The 19,778-nt window shown below is 40.7% G+C and overlaps 2 protein-coding genes across 2 annotated transcripts in view; one reads left to right on the forward strand and one right to left on the reverse strand.

Moving 5' to 3' along the window:
• The first annotated feature begins 2,439 nt into the window (after nt 1-2,439).
• On the forward strand, nt 2,440-11,659 carry txndc5 (thioredoxin domain containing 5). Its single transcript, XM_061064755.1, has 10 exons — nt 2,440-2,675; nt 3,712-3,864; nt 4,268-4,373; nt 4,476-4,572; nt 5,364-5,479; nt 5,832-5,918; nt 6,057-6,203; nt 7,007-7,089; nt 7,860-7,989; nt 9,644-11,659. Exons 1-10 carry the CDS (start codon nt 2,491-2,493, stop codon nt 9,764-9,766), a joined length of 1,227 nt encoding a protein of 408 aa, XP_060920738.1. The 5' UTR covers nt 2,440-2,490; the 3' UTR covers nt 9,767-11,659.
• Nucleotides 11,475-19,778, reverse strand: part of bmp6 (bone morphogenetic protein 6) — a 44,137-nt gene continuing 35,833 nt past the window's right edge. Inside the window, exons 5-7 of the mRNA XM_061064753.1 lie at nt 15,828-15,904; nt 14,146-14,256; nt 11,475-13,271 (exon numbers count right to left, since the gene is read on the reverse strand). Coding sequence (XP_060920736.1) covers nt 13,122-13,271; nt 14,146-14,256; nt 15,828-15,904 — 338 coding nt within the window. The 3' untranslated portion in view covers nt 11,475-13,121. The remainder of the gene's footprint in view (nt 13,272-14,145; nt 14,257-15,827; nt 15,905-19,778) is intronic.

Raw genomic sequence — 19,778 nt, forward strand, 5'->3', positions numbered from 1 at the left:
ACACTCACACATGATTTATACCCACTGTCAGCTATTACGCAAAGCTAAAGGCCCCATGATAGGAACTATTTACCAAATGTAATAAACTGGATCATTATGATTCCAAAATGCTCTCACTCTTAAACATATATTTCCATCATTGAGGGGGTAACTGTGACTCATATCTGACCATCGGTGTAGAAAAAAAATTAAGATTTTTTCTCATAGTCCACTTCACAGCTCCTACATTGCACCTTTTGTACATTTTGTCTTTTTTATTTTTTATATTTGACATTTTTAAATTCTATTGTATATATTGTAATAGCTTCTTATACTGTATTATTTAAGTTGTTGCTAGTTCTGCTTCATTTCCTTGTTAATTGTTTAGCACCAATACACCAAGTCAAATTCCTTGTATGTGTAAATGTACTTTTTGATTCTGATTCTGAAAACCAACAATCCATCTGCCATCTGAAGAAGCCTTGATTTGACCCCTGCGCTCTGATTCTCATGTAAGAGTTTAAACAAACTTCACTTTCTGTTCTCTCAATCCTGAGCCTCTTTGTTTAAATCGTTTTATGGGAGTTGAAGCTTTTAGTTTTATACAATAAGATATTTTATTAGCCAATGTTTGTTCTTGAAAAACTACGTTAGGTGAGAGGAACACTTTGACTACCAGCCAAAGTAATGCAGTCAAGCAGACTTACCTGATCAATAATAATCCATTAATATGGCTTTACCTTACTCTAGCAAAGGAAACCCCTCTTAAATTCAACTTCATTTACATCCTTATAGTTTTAATTCTAGGCTGTGACCCGGGATAATGTTTATTGTGATGATTATTGGTCATGGGACCAACTAGACCTGTGTCTGCAACTATGATTATGCTGAGGACTCTACAGGCTAAACGCGTTGTTCCCTCACGAATGAACAGTAAGTAAGTCATTTTCAGTGTGCCACAGATTATTGATTCATTTTTCATGTTATGTTCCTGCAACCGTGCTCACCTGAGAACGTATGGGTTTTTCACAGGGACCATGTTGGTCATTTTTTTTATAATTTTCTTTGCAAGATCCCTTGAAAGATTTAATTGGGTTCTCTTTCGTATACCATCAGGGGGCAGGCGATGGTCGGGGGTTCGATCCCCAGCTACATGTCTGGTATGTCCTTGGGCACTTTACCACTTTACCCCAAGTTGCTCCTGCTGCTTCGTTGGCAGCGTATGAATGTGTATGAATGGGATTAGTTAATACTTATGGAAACTTTGAATGGGTGAACGGATAGGTGTGACCTGCGATGAAAAAGCACTTTGAGTAGTCAGAAGAATTGGAAGTGATATTTCACATTATCACATTATATGTTGCACAACTGTTCACCTTGTAAAGTTAAAAGCTTAGTAATGATATAAAAGGTGATGAGACAGGCACAGCTGTGCCATATTTTAACAATTTGAATGATGTAGCCTTTTAATGTTGATCTAAAATCTCTGGGATGAGGAAGATATGTTGCGTTTAAAACAATGGACCAATTTCTATTTCAGAATGAACAAATAGTTCCTTACTTTACAGTCTCAACTCAAACATTAAATCCACTCAAGTCTTGAAGTATTAAGAACAAAACAATTTGTAGACTCTCCTTATTGTTAGACCCAGGGTTCAGATTGAATTAAAACTTTGCTTTAACAACAGAAAACAATTATTACATTCAAGTGGCATCACAACTGGTTAAAAGTTAAGTATTTTACAAGGACTGTAAACATTATTATTTTACTGAAAAACATAATTTAACTAAATGGTTTAGCCTTATTTCCCATTAAACATAAATAACCCATTTTATTAGTTCAGCTTACATTTGTCTTCTTTTTTTTTTAAAGATTTATTTTTGGGCTTTTTGTGCCTTCATTGGAGAGACAGGACAGTGGACAGAGTTGGAAATCAGGGAGAGAGAGTTGGGAATGACATGCAGGGGGGGAGCCACGGGCTGGATTCAAACCCGGGCCGCCCACATGGAAGACTACAGCCTCCATGCACGGGGCGCACGCACTAACCACTGCACCAGTGCACCACCAGCGCCCCTACATTTGTCATTTTTAATCATTTAAAACTGTTATCAACAACTTTTTGCTCCTTAATATTTATAGTCTGCAATTGTATCTATCTCAAACATGCAGCAACCATTGAGAAAAACACACATGACTATCTTATTTCTCAAGCTGTAGTATTTGTTCATTTCTACCTCCCAGCAAAGCCTCTTTTAATTGGGCTTCCATAATTTAAGAATGGCACTTGTTTGAACCTGTCAGGTTGGATTGAGTTGTAGAAGGATTGTGGGCTCTCACAGATCTAAACAACATCCATCCTGAATGCTCAGTTGCAGTAACAACAGTCCCCATGTGCATGTATCCTATCCACACTCTTTATGTCTCTACAGTGAAGCCTCCAGAGGGGCGTGTACATTCAGAGTCTTTTCACACCAGCAGGGACACTGTTCACCCACTGAGAGACACTCACCATGGCTTCAGCACTGAATTGCACACACTTTTTGATGTGTTTTATTTATTTATCGTTACTGTTTGCCACCGTATTTTGCGACACTGATGAAGAAGAAGATGAGCATGCCAAGCACTCGTACACGGTGGATATGTTCAACGAGGCGGTGCCCACTGCACCCCACTTTGTCATGTTTTATGCCCCATGGTGAGTTAAGTTTTATTTAGAGGACGCTTGTTGTTTTCTCTTTCAACCTGCATATACACAGAAAATATCAAAAGACATATTCATTACATTTTGAGAAGAGTTTACCGGCAAATTAGCAAAGCAGCTAGGTAGCAGTGGAGCTATAAGGCTAGCTAGCCGCTTGCTTTGAGTCAACCTGTGTGATTAGCTCAGATGCTAACTAGCATAGTCAAAGAGTTGTGCCGGCTGCAGTTCAGCAGTTCACGGGGCCTCTGTGCAAGCCCTTTGCTACCTCTAAAAGTTTAATTTGCAACTTTTCGAGTGGACTCTGGATGAATCTTTTACTATTAAATAGCTAACTGCACTTATCATATTCACAGTTTGTGCAGAAACATTGAATCAAAGTTGTAGATTTAGGAGCCGTGCTTACGTGGCACGCACTGATTGAATTGACGTCAGAGGTTCATGGACCACTGGAGTTTCTAAAATAAGCTTTTTGAATTGTTCTAATAGATCATTCAATGAAGTTATCACCAGATGAAAACTGATAGTAACGAAAATATTGAGATATTTTACAGACATTTCGTGTGAAGATAAGATCAGAAGTTTATCTTTTCTTTGTTATATCAGGCACACTGCACTTTAACTTTCTTATTTCTAGCACCAAACCTTTGCCATACACTTCTATTTATGATGATCTTTTGGACTATGTAGCTTCTGAGTTTCATCCACTGCCTGTTTAAAAAACACACATTATTACCAGCTTTATTTCTGTTATAACAGAGACCTGTCCTCATTTGTCCTTTGTGTCCCATCATTTGTATTTATTAGGGGCTACATGTACAAAAGTAAAGGCTCCTCTTATTTATGGATAAAATACAACATAAATGAAAGGTCTAACTTTTAGCAACTAACACAAAACTGAACTGAAAAAGTAAAAGGGAAACATATTCATTTTGCTTTTATCTTTTTGATCATGCAGAGGACTGTGAAGAAACTTAAGTTAGGTAACATTGTTAAGTTTTGAATTTGTCATTTGTTCCATTGTTTTGTCCAGGTGTGGCCATTGCCAGAGGTTACAACCTGCTTGGAATGAACTAGCAGACAAGTACAACGGCATGGATGACCCACCCGTGTATGTGGTTAAAGTTGACTGCGTGCAGGACACAAAGTTTTGCTCTAATAACCACGGGGTTAGGGGCTACCCCACGTAAGTATCTGTCACATCTATTTTTGAGTTTGACGATTAACTTTGACATCTCCAATAAAATCATGCATTTAGTTCTTGTCGTTACTGATCGACAGACAGGTGACACATTGACCTGCATTAAGTCAAATACACTGGCTATATCTTAATGACATCCTCTTCCATCTTGGCTGTTGCTGACTACAATTTATACCTGCAAACACAGCAGTCTCAAGTTAATGAATGACAGAAATAACATGACCATAGTTTACGGTTTCTCGAGCTTGAAGTGATGATTGAATGTGTTTGAAAACAGCCAGTTTATTCTTAGGTCATTGGCTTGGAGTTACCGTTCTTGTGAAGCTTTAGACTTGAATCAGAAGTCACCATTCATCCTTGTCTGAACTTTTGCTTGTGTTGTGCTTAGGCTGAAGTTGTTCAGGCCAGACCAGGAGGCAGTTAAGTACCAGGGTCCCAGAGACCTCCAGTCTCTGGAGACCTGGATGCTCAAGACACTCCAGGAGGAGCCTTCGGTGAGTTGTGTTTGTGTAGTTATAAGATTATAAAGTGGTGCCCCTTACAGCACAAAAAAACCCTTGATGCTCATATTTGTTTTATTCTTGTGTATCTTTCAGGAACCTGAGAGTGAACAGGAGCCTCCTAAAGCCCCAGAGCCCAAACAGGGCATGTATGAGCTGACTGCGCCCACATTTAAGGCCCACATAGCTAAAGGTAAAGATGAAGGAGAACATTTGCTGTATGAAAATACTAGTACCACTTATCATCAACGTTGTCCTGTGTATTAATGCAGCTGCATCCTGCCAACAACAGATACATCGTTTTTGTTCTTTCAGTTTCTAAATGTACTTTCAGCCTTTCTGAATCCCTCATTAGAGAATGGAAACACCTCTCTGCCTCAGCTGACATAACTGACATTTCCAACACAAGAACCTGAGCCACAATCCACAGCGCCTGTCAGCCCGTACCAACTGTACAACTCTCGTCTCCTGTCACTTCACCTTTTCTGGGTTTTCAGAAAACAACAGCAAAAATAAACGTGGGATAATTATCTCTGCTAAAATAGCGGCTGCGCTTAAGTCAAGTATTTTGGTTTTGAAAAAAGTAAATGATTTCTTGTTTGGAGACGAAAACTGAGGATATGACATAGGCTTTCTTTTAAAGGACCCACCTTCATACCTTGGCAACACAGCTGCAGCAAACATTGTGTAATTACATACTACCTCTGTATTAGAGGTGTATATTCTCTTTATGACCTAACATGTCAAGTGTGCAGTGGAATCAACTTTTTACATTGCTCCATAAAATCAGAAACAGCAGCATCACTTTGGTACTGAATCTTGCGCTCGAGATCTCCGTATAGAAATTGGAATACACTCCTTTGCTTTGAGTTCGATCTCCTTCATGCTTATTGATTGTTTTGTTCTTTTTCTTTCCTCTTTCTGTTTAGTAGTAATGCTAGTTATCTGCGCTTTCCTTTTCTAATATTACTTTCTTGCTTTCAGGGGCCCATTTTGTTAAATTCTTTGCCCCATGGTGCGGTCACTGCAAAGCCATGGCCCCAACCTGGGAGCAGCTGGCCACCACCTTTGAGCACTCTGATGATGTCAAGATAGGAAAGGTGGGTTTCATCAGGTTCATGATTTAAATACTTCTTGATAGTTAATGAGATATTATAGGAATAGAAATAATAATAAAACAACTACAGTGTTTCTGTTATTACCATAGTGTGGGCTTTCCTGTTTATTTCCAACACTGTGACACACATTAAAGGCCCAAACTGAATCTTAACTGTACATTACTTTAAAGTACCAGGACGGTCATCCTGTTCCCTGTTTGGAAGGACAGGATGTCGGTCATAGGAGGAGCTAGCTACCTATTTGCCTACTCGGTTATTAAACAAACCTCTAAAGCAAATATGCATGGTAGAGTTTCATTTCCGTTTTTTAACAAGTTGATTTCCCACAATGTAGGTTGACTGTACACAGCACTATGAGGTGTGCTCTGATAATGGCGTACGGGGATATCCCACACTCCTCTTCTTCAACAATGGACAGAAGGTATGGAAGACGTTTTCATACCACTCCACCTTTTTAATGATCTGTATCTGCACTCTGTGTTGACCGTCAGAGTTACCAATTTCCTCAAAAAGTATGACCCAGGCAGCAACCTTTTTGTCATATGTGTGCCTTTTGTAGACTGAACAGTACAAAGGAAAACGAGACCTGGACTCTTTCAAAGACTTTGTGGACAACCAGGTGAAGGCTGCAGCCACTGAGGAGGAGGAACCGAGCGATGAACAAAAACCCAATGAGATCCCCACTGAAGAGCCAGCCAAAGAAGAGGTAATCTCCCTGTTTCGACCTATTGGCCGGTGTAAAAGGGAACAGCTCGTAGCAATATGCTAAAAGAGATCTTAAAGGATGATTGAAGTGATGGCTTTCAGACTGTTATCTGGAGGTGAAAACTTTTCTACAGTTTCTCCATTATGTTGAAGGTTTTCTGCTGCCAGGTAAAAGAAAGGCTTTAAGCTGCAAACTTGTGTAACTGGTCTGTCTGGAACAAGGTTTTAACAATGATGTAATGATACCTTATTAATTACTATTATCCTACCAAACTACAAAAGTGTCACAGCCCTGATGTTTATGACTGCTTCTAGTTAGAATCTGCTTTGCATGAGTAGCAGTGACGGTGTGATCGACAATCCCTTCAGCACCACCACCTTTTTTTCATTAGATCAGAACAAACATTCAGCGGCCATCTTTAATTGCACATCATTATCTCTTAGCTTGGCACCAACTCAAGTATGCGTCTCTCAGCTAGCAATTATTGGTAGCTAGTTTGTCCTGCTGATGTAAACATTTTTGGAGGGGCATGTTGATAATGATGATGAAGTCATCCTTAACAAAATATAAAAATAGTGAAGCATTAGGGGGGGACTTTGGTGCCCTGCTCTGACTACCCAAAATGTTACTTATGTTATAAGACATAATGTAGGCATGATGGGGACCAAAAAGATTTCAATGCATGGAAACTCTCAGCTAACAGGACATTAAATGAAAAGTAAATATTCTTCATGTACCAGCTCCTCTTAAGGATCCTCAGACTTCAGCTCAGTCTAATGTCAGTGTTTCTTTCCTCTCTACAGTCGAGTGTGTTGACCCTGACAGAAAACAACTTTGATGCAGCCGTAGCTAAAGGCTTCACCTTTATCAAGTTCTACGCTCCATGGTAAGCTGGTCATTTTTTTAAACAAGAAGATTTAATATCACGCACGTGAAAAACAGCTGTTTTTTATTCCCACCTTTCTCTTCCTAGTTCAGCTCCAGCACCAATTGTTTTATTACTGTGTATGACTTTACTGCTGCAGCCTGTCCTAACAACACGCGACATGAGCGAGTGTCAGCGACAAAATCATCCTGGTTCTGTTGTTTCCCATCGAAGTGTCCTAACCGCCTTCAAGCCACGCAGCATGAAACAGCATGCGACGCGCCGTTTTAACACTGACGTTGAGCTTTGACTTGAGTCAACAACACCAGAGAAAAACTTTCTTCAGCTCACCGCGAGCTGTTTATTGACGATCCTTTCAGCGTTGTGATTTGAGTCAACAGCTTGTCAGTACAAAGCACCACACATCCGTTTATACACATTCAAAACAAACGCTCTGAATGTCATGTTGTTGGCAACGGGAAACTGAAATTCACAGAGCAGAGAATTCAATATTTAACGGGTGCAGTATCTAATGCTCGCATGCTGTTAGGACACGATGTCAGTTGTTTAATTAATGGAAGAGAAAAGAAGCACATCACGTATTAATAATGATCAACAACTTCACTGAAACAACTTTTGTACACTTCTTTATGAACTTCAGAAGTGTTTTTAAAGAACACTGTATACATGTATACGTGTGCTTTGGTCGAACACTGACGTTACTCTTTCCCTGTAATTTCCCTGTCAGTCTAAATGATGTCACTCCTGTGCTTTCCTGCTGTAAACTGTAGGTGTGGACACTGTAAAAACCTCGCTCCGACATGGGACGACCTCTCTAAGAAGGAGTTTCCCGGCCTCACTGATGTCAAGATCGCCAAAGTGGACTGCACTGTTGAGCGCACGCTCTGCAACAAGTACTCTGTAAGTATCTGGGGGCCATGCCTGTTTGTCTCACACACTCTTCTTCAGGTTTAAGTGTGATGTGCAGAATGTAATAAAACAATGATGGTGGTTTTATCTCAGAGTCATATAAGAATACGACTGTCATATAGATGTTACAGACTGTAATTCTAAAGACGAGTCAACAAAGGGGATAAAGAATGTTTGTACACAGCTTGGATGTGGTGTGGACAATTCTAATAGGAGAAGCCCAGGTCATTATGTAATGATACAAATATTTAATAATGGAGGTGTTCTTTTTGACTTCTTTCTCATTTTGGTTCAAACTAGCCTCCAATTATCAACGATGAAGTAATCAAATGGGCCTCATCTGTTCTCTAACGTATGATTATCTGAAACGTCTACTGTCAATGTATCTCTTTAGAAAGAGAGTCCATCAAAGAAGGCAAGTCACACCCGTGGGTGTTGCAACACCCAGACCTTTAATGAAACTTAATTTAACCCCCCCTACTTTAAACTGAGGGAGTCATTGATGAAGACCTATCAGTCAAGTCAATTTAACAGTTGAAGCACAGTGAAGTTAGGTACATTGAGAAAACAATCCTGTCTCTTATGATTTAAGATTAAGATTTACTTTTATTGATCCCCGCAAGGGGAAATTTCAGTTTTTACACTCTGTAGTCATGCAACACACACATGCACACAAACAGGATCCTATGGACATGCACTAAGGGAGAGATGTCAGAGTGATGGAGCGGCCCACAGTGGGCTGAGTTAGAGCTCAGAGGTAACAAACACATGTAGCGTCCTTCTGAAAGATGGGGAGTCACTAAAATCGATGTTTTTAAGATTGATGTTGTTTTGGGATGTGAAAGAGTCGTAAATGTCTGAGACATCAAACATTTTTACATCTTGATCGTTCTTGTAGCTGTTTTTATTCACTCCCGTAACCCCTTTGTAGTCTTTCAAAATAAAAGCTGGTTTTATATGAAAACTGGAAATTTGGGTCTTAGGTAAGTGTAAATAAAAACGGCAAACTATAAGCATCACAAAGAGCTGTTTTTTGAGTCCATCCTATTTTTAGATCTTAAACTACCTGAGTTATAAATGATAAATGTTCATGAAGTGTTGAATTTTCTTTTGTAACTTTGTCTTTGTATAAATTGTGTCGGCTAACTTGAGTTATTGGACATAAAATTAAACAGTGTGTTGACTTGCTAAATTGTTAGGCTGAGTAGATTCCTTAAAGATGGAGTCAGTAGATATGTTAGTGGCAGCTTGGCCCCTCCTCCCCCAGAAGCGCACACTCACTGCAGGACTTTACGCTTTATTGCTCGTACCTCCACTGCAAGCTACCAGATGCTAGCACATGCACCTGTGTTTGGCATCAGCCTGTCCTGCAGAGAGCCAGCTCTGTGTCCTCCCCTGCATCAAAGTAAGCAACTTGAGAGAAAATCTCCTGAATATTGGTTAGGTTTAGGGGGGCAGGACTCTGAGCCAGAGAGAGCTGAAAAGTTCCCAGAGTTATGCAAGACATTCTCAGAATACTAAGACGAGGCCGGTTTTCATCACTTTATAATGTTTACTATTGAACATTTACTCTTTGCAGGAAAGCATGTGGAATCATTGGTTTTGAGGATTACTTACTGGTTTTGTGTTGTATTCTGTTCTTCAGGTTCGAGGCTACCCAACCTTGATCATCTTCAGGGCCGGGGTGCAGGGTGACGAGCATCATGGAGGACGGGACCTGGAGAGTCTGCACGGCTTTGTGATGAAGCAGGCCAGAGACGAGCTGTAGAAGTGGTCAAAAACACCGCTCGAATCTCCACCACTTTGTTCGCCCACACTGCGCAACTGGCCAGTAGGACCCCACTCTCTCTCTCTCTCCTACAGTAGCCAAACCTCTCTCTATATCTCTCCACTCGGGTTCTCTTCACAAAGGAGCCAGTGACAGACTGCTGCAGTCTGATCTTTCTCTGGTGTTTAAGGACAAAATGGTTCAGTAGAAGGTTTTGGATGGGAATGTATTTCTTATGCAGTTAAGCAACCCAGGCTTCTGGTTGGATCTGTAAATGAAGTGATATGTCTGACAACCACTTTGAAAGCACTGCTAAAACAATCAGATCTGGAATTCCTCACACTTGTGTTTCTTATTAAAAGGGTTGACATTAGAGGACAGTGTCTGCTGTTAACAATGATTTGTTTCTGATGAACTTCTGTAGCCATTTCACTTCTTTTAAACGCTATATTTTTTACATGGGATCTGTTGTTTAATCGTAAGCCATTTGTGTTTCGGTACTGTGATTTTGTGAGCCAAATGTGAGTGTTAAGTTGAGGGTACTTTTTATCCATGTCAGCAACAGTCTGTCTGACTTAACTCTCAGGGAATTGCCCTCCCAGATCATTGTCATCACAGGAGTCTGAAAGTGGACACGACTATTTTCTCTTGAAGAAGAAGATTTTCAGCTTTTTTGAAATAAAAAAAACTAAACATCACAATTGTGTGTCTTATCCATTTTCTGACTCCTGCGTTTCACAATCAACCATCCTTATAATATTCAGGGTCCTAGGCGTGGACTGTGTGCCCCATCTCTCTCTTTCTGGACAACTTAGGAGTTTCTACTTCTTCTCTTTAACTGGTTTAGTTTTATTCAGAAACAAATCTTAGACCCAGCTCATCCAATACAACCACGTGGAAAGTGTTTTGTTTTTTAATCTGGACCTTTAAGATATTCATTTAAATATGAATGTGTGCTACGTTTTACAGGTCAGGTCCCTCTTCACAGGGTTGTAGAACTACAAAGTGGAGAAGAGCTGTTAACGGTGTAACAAAGAAGTGTAAGTTTAGGATCTTGTACAAAAGAAATCGAGCCCATTCACTGCTAATCTTTTTGATGAAGGGTAGGTTTCATCTGAACTTTAAGAGCCTCTCCTCTGTGGTTGGACATTTTTCTATGACTTAGGAGGCTAAAACTAAACAGCTCAGGGTCAGAATGGGTAGATATATCAACTTTCTGTTGGGTTGTTATCATTTGCTTTCCCTTAGCCCATCAAATACTTCTACATGTACTATTCTATGAAAGGTTACAACTCTGCTAGGTGATGTGAGGGTTCAGAGTCTCACTTATCAGTAGAATGAGCAGGAAGAAGTATCACTATTTACCAAATATATCCAAATTTAACATGTCTTTTGTGTTTCCCAACCTACTGTGACCACTAGTGAGGTGAATTATAACAGAAATGTTTTGTAGGCTACGTGTACAAATCTAACAGTCAAAAGCCAAGAAGATGTTCTACACTGCATACTGTTGATGATTTTATTTTCAGTCTTGCTAACATTTGTTCTGTTCAGCTTACGTATCTGTGTCTGACTGTTACCTCATCCACTTGCTAAGCCAGGCCCTTTCAAAGGCAAATGACCTCTGACCCCGGTTATGTCAGAGTGCTTCATCATGTGGGGGCACCATCTATAGTCACACCGAGGAACATAAACAGAGACACAGCACTTTTTGTCAGTAAAAGTTTTTATGGATAGCACATGGTCTAAGGAACTCCAGTGACAGAAGTATTACTTTCCTGTTTTTTCCTTGTTAGACATGGGCTGTGCACTACCCATGCATTTTGTACAAAAAGAAGGAATAATGGCAAATTGTAACATGAGATTTCATAATAAAACATTTTTCAAAAATAAGTTTCATTTTGTTCTTGCATCTGTCTCTGTTAATAAGGTATGTGATTTAACGTTTTTTTTTAATAAAAGGTGCAATAAATAAGCTGAGAATGTACAAGTATTTACAAAACAACAGTCTTAACATGATCACAAATGTAAACAGCAGCTTACCAGAGGTATATTTTGTAATTTATGATTGGTTAGGCACAGAAAGGTATTTTGATTCTTGTTGGTATTACTTATCATTAGAATATAGTCTCTAAAAAACACACTCCATGTCGTTCAAAGCTCACAGTAACATGTTCAATTGGAAAGACGTCGCCACTGGACACAAATCTCAACATCATTTTCTTGAAAAAGCAAAAAGAGCTCATTTCAGAACGCTGGCGCAGAAACTGCTCTTCTGGCTGTTTTTGACTCGCGTAATGTTTTTCCACAATCTCTTGATGGGTTGTCAGGGGTGGAAGCGTTTGTTAACTTTGTGAGTGCAGCAACATGGAAAGGGCCATTAGCGGTATGTCCGGGGGATAAGGCTGTATTCTTCGCTTCTTTGGAGGAAAACATCAGTTCAGCCACAACATGCATCATGTTGAACCATCCTGGTGAATCGCAGCTCAGCATGAGCCTAGCAAATATTGACACGGAGGTGATATTTGGAGCGCTACTAAAATAACCTGTGGTCACTTTGGTTCAGTCCATATTATATTTTAGGAAGGCAAATATGGCTTGAGAAGAAAATACATGAGGAAAAAAGTCATGAAGTATAAATCTCTAGTCTCACATATATCAGTCCTTTTCGATTAGATTGCTTCATTTAACATTTGCACTAAAAAGAATGCTGGGCTTGTGTTTTGCATGTCTCGTAAAAAAACATTTTGGACATTTTCTGTCAGTTTCTGTAGTCTGCTGTTGGCTACAGTTGGCTTCAGTGCTGTGATACCGCTGAGTTAACCTTCCAGGGTCAAGCATGGTAGAGAAGTTGTGTGGAGATGTCTCATCCTCTTCAGAGAACTCATCCACCACATTTATTGCCAGAGAGGAAAAGGGAAAGAAAGCAGCGCTTGGACTGGTCCCACAAGTTCAGCTCTGCACACACTCTCTCAGAGAGGAAGAGGGTGCAGTGCATACACACTTCCACACATTATACACAACCTGAAACACACACACACAGTCACTCACTCGGTTACAGATCTATGAAATGAAGATTCCAATCCAAAGCCACTCATCAACCTGGTGGTTGTTGCCTATGAAAGACATCCATCGGGTGTTATGTTTGCAATGGCCCCTGCAAGTTGTAAGAAGAATAATTTTCATGTTGTTGGATAGAATAGAAGAACAAGTTGGTGAGCTCCCAGGATGGACATTCCTTGCAGGCTGAGGATTGTGTCTAGTGGAGTCAACATCTCCCATGAGTCACTGGTGCAGTTGAAGCCCTTTGCCAACCTAACTTTCAGTCGAGCATTATCAGCCCTTGATGTCCGTGTCAGTGGCAGCCGCAGGCCCGTACCACCATGTTCTTGTATTTCTTAAGAATGACGTTGGAGTTGTCGTCAAAGTAGAGCACTGAGATGGCGTGGAGCTTGGTGGGGGCGCAGCAAGGCTTCGGTACATTCTCAGGGTTCATCAGGTGCACCTGAGAAGAAAAGAAAATACATTGAGTGTCTTTCTGCAACAGAATACACCACCATTCCCGCCAAAACATCAGCATCCACTAGTGCTGTAGTCAAGAGGACAGTAACCGAGACCAAGACATAGTCGAGACTAGATCGCTCCGAGAACGAGATAAGACCAAGACCATAAATATCACTGAAAAATCATCATCTTGTGTGCAGCAGGCATGTCACACCAGAAGGGTTGAGGCTGTAACCGGGGGGATAAATATCAAATGAGGAATGAATTGAAATGATTTGATCTTTTAGAAGGGGGTGTTTTCTTTCTTATCACAGTAATGATGTGGAGAAATAGCCTGTCAGTGGTGGTCTTGACCGGTATTGATTTAAAATCCGGAGTCCGCCCAGTCTGAGACCGAGACCAGACTGAGTAAAAATGCTTTCGATTCCGTGATGAGACCGAGACCTTGTGGTGTCGAGACCTATCTTGAGACGAATAACTGATTTCTAGTACTTCAAAATGACCATCCACATATTGAAAATGTACTATGTATGCTTAAATACAGACACCAGAACACTTTATCAAATACAAGTGAAAGTAGTCTTTTTAAACTAATAGGAGCTACGGGACTTTCTTAAAGGGCCCTGAGGACAAAACCAAGCCCAGCCATATGCAAGTGATTAATACTCAGCAATGAAATTAGATATGAGGAACAAAATTGTAAAATTGTTTAATAAGAAAATTGTAGTCGTCTCTCAAAAGCATTTTGATTACAAAACAGTTCTTTAAACAGAGTTAAACATCTTTTAAATCTATATGCGTGTCTAACATCTGGAAGGGAGGGGTGATAAAATGTATAATTAATGTGAATAGTGTCATGAGTGGATTGGTCTTACCAGTGTCTGTACAATGGCGTGGTTGGTGGCGTTCATGTGGGCATTCAGCGGGAACGAGCACTCTCCATCACAGTAGTTGGCTGCGTAACCTTCAGGAGCAATGATCCAGTCCTTGAAAAATAAACAAAATAAACAGCTGCATATAACTGATAAAAAGTGTTTGAGACCAAGTGAATAAACAGTTCAAACACGTGTTTATCAGAAAGTGTGCGTCTCTGTTTTGGAACAGCTTGAAGGGCATATCTGGTTCCAGCCCACCTGACGACTGTTGGTGAATTCAGTGTTAACCTCGTCTCTGAGGACAAATCCCTGCTCAATACTCCTGCCTGTGAAATCGCTCAGGGAAGCAATACTCCTCTCCTCCTTCCTTCCTTCCGCTCGGTGTGTTGCTGTTTTTTTATCTGACAAATTCAATGCATGTTTTTACCTCTCTCTAACTTGTTTTTGTGTTTTTATCTAGTGCACCTTCCTGTCTGTGTCAATAATCTCTGCCTCTGTCTTTCTCTTCTCACTTGTCTCTCTCTCTCGCTCTCTGTTTCTCTGTCTAGCTCCTTTCCTTTGTGTGTTTGTGTCTCTCTCTTTGTCTACACAAAGACAGAACGAGCTGGCAGTCTCCCTCTAGATGTCAGTGCTGTGTTAACAGCTCTCACAGCTTGTTAGGAAAAGATGAACGTACCTCTGCTATTCTGCTTCCTACTCCGTCTTTGTGTTCTTAAACACACACACACTGTAGCACTTACAAACAAACACACAGTCTGAGACTTGTGTCTACATCTATTAATATACTTTTACTGAATGTGTTTATCTATAAGCCACCATCATTGGCACTTGTGGTTTTCATATCAGCCTGACACTGGGAACAATGTTCAACACAGCTTGTACCTTTTTAAACAGTTCACAGTTTACCAACTACAAGGAGAAGTCACTGATGTATCAGAGAGGACTTTTGATTTAATGTTTGAATATTCTGTCTTCACTAGAGAGGAGATGGTGCATGAAACTGCTTGTGCAAGATATATTTCAAACTATTCCTCTGATCAACAGGTGGCATGAGTCGCCAGCACCTGCTGCAATGAGGAAGCACACACAGGGAAAAGGAAGAGTGAAAACTAATAAACACTCATGTGAAGTATGGTAAGTTTGAAGTGCTCCAAAAATGGCTTTGTAAATGTTTTATAGGCTGAAGTGATTCACACACAGTGCTTTCTGGTGAGAAAGGTAAACAACTTGTTTGATTTGGGGCACCTTCAATATTAGAAGTGAAGATTTTGAGAAGAAGCAGCTAATAAATATTCCTGCTAGAACAAAAGTTTGAAATCTATTGTTGGCAACAGTTTAAAAAAACTGTCCTAAATATTCAGAGTGTTTCAGATTTCAGACGACATAAAGGAAACATCTGTCATCTAACACTCTCTTTGTGCCTGAAGCTTTGCATATACCATATATAAAAAGACACAAAATCCACAGTCATCTGTGTTATGGCTGGATTTGCACAAGATATCAAACATTTAAGGTTCTGTACTAAAATAAATTCCATCGTTGGTGTCTTTCACTTTTGTGTGCATTTAATATCACTACACAGTGTTCATCTTTCAGTACACATGGATAAGGAAACTATCAGTAAATCTCTGTGTGTGTGTTGGGACTTCTCTGGATTCGCAGAAGAAGAAATTGTGCTCTACCTGCCACCCCAGCTCTCTGAAGCTGACATAGAGCTCATGTCGACGGCATGCCGTCTTCTGATCACTGCTGTTGAAATCTGCAATGCAAAAACAGAAAGATGCAGTTAGGTTGTGCACAGGCTGACATGTGTCAAATCATGTTTTATTTTAGATCCATTGGTGTTTCTGATTTGTGACATCAGCTTCCTTGAAATGTACTATACTGTGTCGTGCTGCTCTTCTTACTCTTTCTGTTTGGAGCATTCAAAAAGATTCTTGTGCAAACTTTAAACCATCCCCTTAATTCCAACCTATTGACCAAATATGGTGTCATCCTTACTTCTGCTGGACACGCCCCTCACCTCCCTGTGAGTACTCATTGGTCTAACCAACAAAGCTAACCAGCCCACCTTTACAGATGCCTCATTGGCTGATATATATATAAACTGCATACATATATATGTGGATGTATTTGATTGGTTGTTTTTTTGATTTTTATACCTACCCTATTCAAATGATGTTTGCAATGTGTTTCTTGACGACCCTAAAGAAGGTCACAAGCTGAAACGTGTCAGTCTAATTTGTTAAATTCCTTGTATGTGTAAATGTACTTGGCAATAAAAAACGATTCTGATGAATAAAGTTGATCTTCATACTACAAGTGCTGCAGGAGCTTTTTGACCTCTTCAAACCTTTCACTCTTCATGCACCTTGATAGTCGGTGAAGTTGTGCCAGAAAGAGTCTCACTTCATGATTGATGGTTAAACAAACTCAGCAAAACGTTCCCTGGGTTATTATTTTTTTCTTCAATATATCAATTAAACGTTTTGAAAGTGACGTGTTACATTTAAAATCTGAAAGCAGAAGAAAAACACCATACGCCTCGTGTAATGCTCTGGGTGGAAACACATGGAAGGGCGTAGACAGAGCACAGGCACAAACGCTCATTACAGTACAGCGGTCACTTTGCAGTACGTGCTTCATATTCATCTGCCGTCTAACGCATTCGAGCGTATGCCTAATTGAATTCATCAGCATCCAAATATTGCTTGGCATGAGTGCAAATGGTGACACAGTGACGTCTGTGTTTATGGACTCTCCTGCCCTTCAGTTTGAGCTTAATTATCTCTGCTCCACTCCGCAGCAGCAGGGTGGACGGCTGCAGACAGTCCCAGGTAGAGGTTTGGTTTTCACAGGAGAGGAGGTCATTGCTGGCATCGGCCACAAAGCTGAAGTCAAGACGATGACACTGACTTTCCACTGACATTTCAAGGGCTCTCTCTCTCTCTCTCTCTCTTTCTCTCTCTTCCCCTTTTTTATTTCTTCATTGCTTTTATTGTTTGTTATTTTTTTTTTTTTATTCTCTGAGAACTGAAAAGAAACACAAGAAACGTGTTCCCTAAGGAAATAACCCTACCCTCCTTTAGAATCCTGTAGTCTCAAGAAAGTGTCATCCAGTAAGGTCCATAGGTAGTAGCGTGTTGTATCCATATAAGACCTGAGCTTAGGCTCGGCTTACTGGTGGCCCCATGATGCCTTAAGCAAAACTACAAACTTAAACCCGCAAGTGAATTTAATTGTAGGTGTTTGTTAGTCTGCACATTCTCACATTGCAAAGTTAATTATAAAACCGTTAACCAGCTGTTTTGGCAGAGGACCTTCTGGTGGTTGGCTATTTTTGTTGTACTTTTTGTCGCACTTGTCATTAGGGTTACGATACTGGTTTTCGGATTCCATGTTTAGCCAGTTAGAGTTATGGCTTAGAAGACTTAGGCTACAACAACTTCACACACTGTAGAAAAAACAAACACTTTACAGCTTCGAGTCTGGGAGTACTTTTTCAGATTTGCTCTTTGCATTGTCGGCCTGTTTGGTGGAGCCACTTCTCCAGTCAGGCCATGTGAACATGGACGTCTGCCTTTGCGAAGCAATAAACACGGAGCATCTGTCTGTCTTCAAAAATCAGCGACTCATTACTGCAATTACAAAACTGACAAGAAACGGTTGCATTATTAGGTACAGACAAGTGAACACTACAGCTGTAGAATTATTTCCATGCAAATCCCAGTTAAAAAAAAAAAAGAATATATGTTTGTCAGAGAAAGAGAGGGTGAGTCATTCAGTCACAGCCACCACCCAGACACTAACTGAGCAAACTGGCCAAAAGCAGCCTTGATTAGTCTGCTTGAGTTGGAGACACACACTAACAACCATACACTCATACACAGAACACAAACACATTTCAATCATGTCAGCCTCATTGATGTTGGCTCCTTACATTTCTACATCTATCATTCATTACCCACTGGCATAGTGAGACTATAATACATGCTGACACACACACACACACACACACATTACCTCATTTTTATCTGCTTAACAGCTAAATCCACTTATCCATTATAAAAGGAGACTTGTGATTGAAATTCCTTACCGATGGGTTGCATTAAGTTTTCATCATCAAATCACATTTCATGTGCAGACGCACCGATAGCACTGCCAGGTCCTGTGTGTTTTAGATGGACTTGTGTCAAATATAAGAAACAGACAGACAGAGGGAGAGCAAGTTGGACGTGTACCCTGGATTCATCTCAGACTGAAGTACAGAAGGCCAGACGGTAAGAAAAAGTAGAACTAGAGGAGTCAGATCAGGTAAAAAAAGAGCGTTTGGTAATTGAAGCATGGCGCAAACACTACATACTGTTTTCAATACAGATAAAAAATAAGTTGTTGCATTTTTAAAAAGTTTATTGAATTCCCCACCATCTTAGACCCACCAAGTGTCTAAATAAATGTAATTCTAACCCATGTTTCAGTGATGCCACCCAAACCTCCCTCCAGCACTGTCAGTCAAGCTGCACAGGGTCGGTTTAGATGGTGACACGACCAAAAGAAAAGAAAGCAAGAGGCAACCAAAGAGGACCCAGCAGGGAGCACGCAGCAGATTCACTTCCTCAGGCAGGGGGAGCCGACGGTTAATTCCAACAAGAGACCAGCACCAGGACTACTCACACCAGGTTTGGAGTGGAAGATGGAGGTGGACCTAAGCAGGCATCTCAGTTTCCCCAGGCAAATCGCCAGCACCACACTGTGGCCCGAGATGGTCCTGTGGACCTCAGGTAACAAATCAGAACTGCTGGTTGAGTTGACAGTGCCGTGTGAAGAGAGGGTGGAGGCAGAAAAAGGAAGAGGCTGACCTGGTTGCGGAATGCAGAGAAAGCGGAAGGAGCACAAGACCCTTTCCGGTGGAAATTGGGACTAGAGGCTTTCTGGGAGACTCAGTGATGTGTTTGCAAAAAGACCTATAGGCTTACGGGGAGCCAATCTGCATAAGGCAATCAAGGAGGTATGAAAGGAGGCAGAGAAGTCAAGCTTTTGTCTCTGGCTGAGAAGACGTTAGAAGGCTTGGGTACCAAGCAACTCCCTGTTTGCTGCAGGATTCACTGCCCCGCCACCAGGAGATGTTCTGGGTTAAGGGACAAAAACATCTATGAGTAGTGGACACTACAGCTAACTAGTGGACACCAGTGGAGGTGCAGCAGGCCTAGAGCCCATCAGGAAAAAACACCTACCTCTTCAGATCAAGTGTTTCCCAGACAAGACCAACAATAGAGTTTCTTTTTATTTCAGCAGAACAGGAATATGTCTTCTGATTGGACCAGTTAATTTAGCAAGAGACAGGAAAAGATGGTTGAGACTGGTCACAAGAGGCATTGTTGTGTGGGGTTAAATGGTCATCCGTGACCATCAAATACAGTCAGGTGTTTCCCTAGTTTAAGGATCCTTCCTTTCCAATAGGAAGGGCAGGTCGCTGTGTGTCTGCTAATGTGGAAATATGCAGTTAATACGGGTGTGTGCCATTTTTATGGGGGCACGTGTATGCTGTGTATTCAGGAATGCATGTTTGGCTCGACGTACTCCACGATGATACACATACGGGTCAGCCCGCCTCTATAGAACTTTGAGTATTT

The sequence above is a fragment of the Labrus mixtus genome, chromosome 19 (genome assembly GCF_963584025.1).
Source record: "Labrus mixtus chromosome 19, fLabMix1.1, whole genome shotgun sequence".
NCBI classification, from domain to species: domain Eukaryota; kingdom Metazoa; phylum Chordata; class Actinopteri; order Labriformes; family Labridae; genus Labrus; species Labrus mixtus.

Bases quoted from the DNA above. Each gene is read 5' to 3' on its own strand.
- txndc5 (XM_061064755.1), top strand. From the start codon at position 2,491: ATGGCTTCAGCACTGAATTGCACACACTTTTTGATGTGTTTTATTTAT. The intron at 5,480-5,831 runs GTGGGTTTCATC...CCCACAATGTAG, and splicing joins ATGATGTCAAGATAGGAAAG to GTTGACTGTACACAGCACTA. The intron at 6,204-7,006 runs GTAATCTCCCTG...TCCTCTCTACAG, and splicing joins AAGAGCCAGCCAAAGAAGAG to TCGAGTGTGTTGACCCTGAC.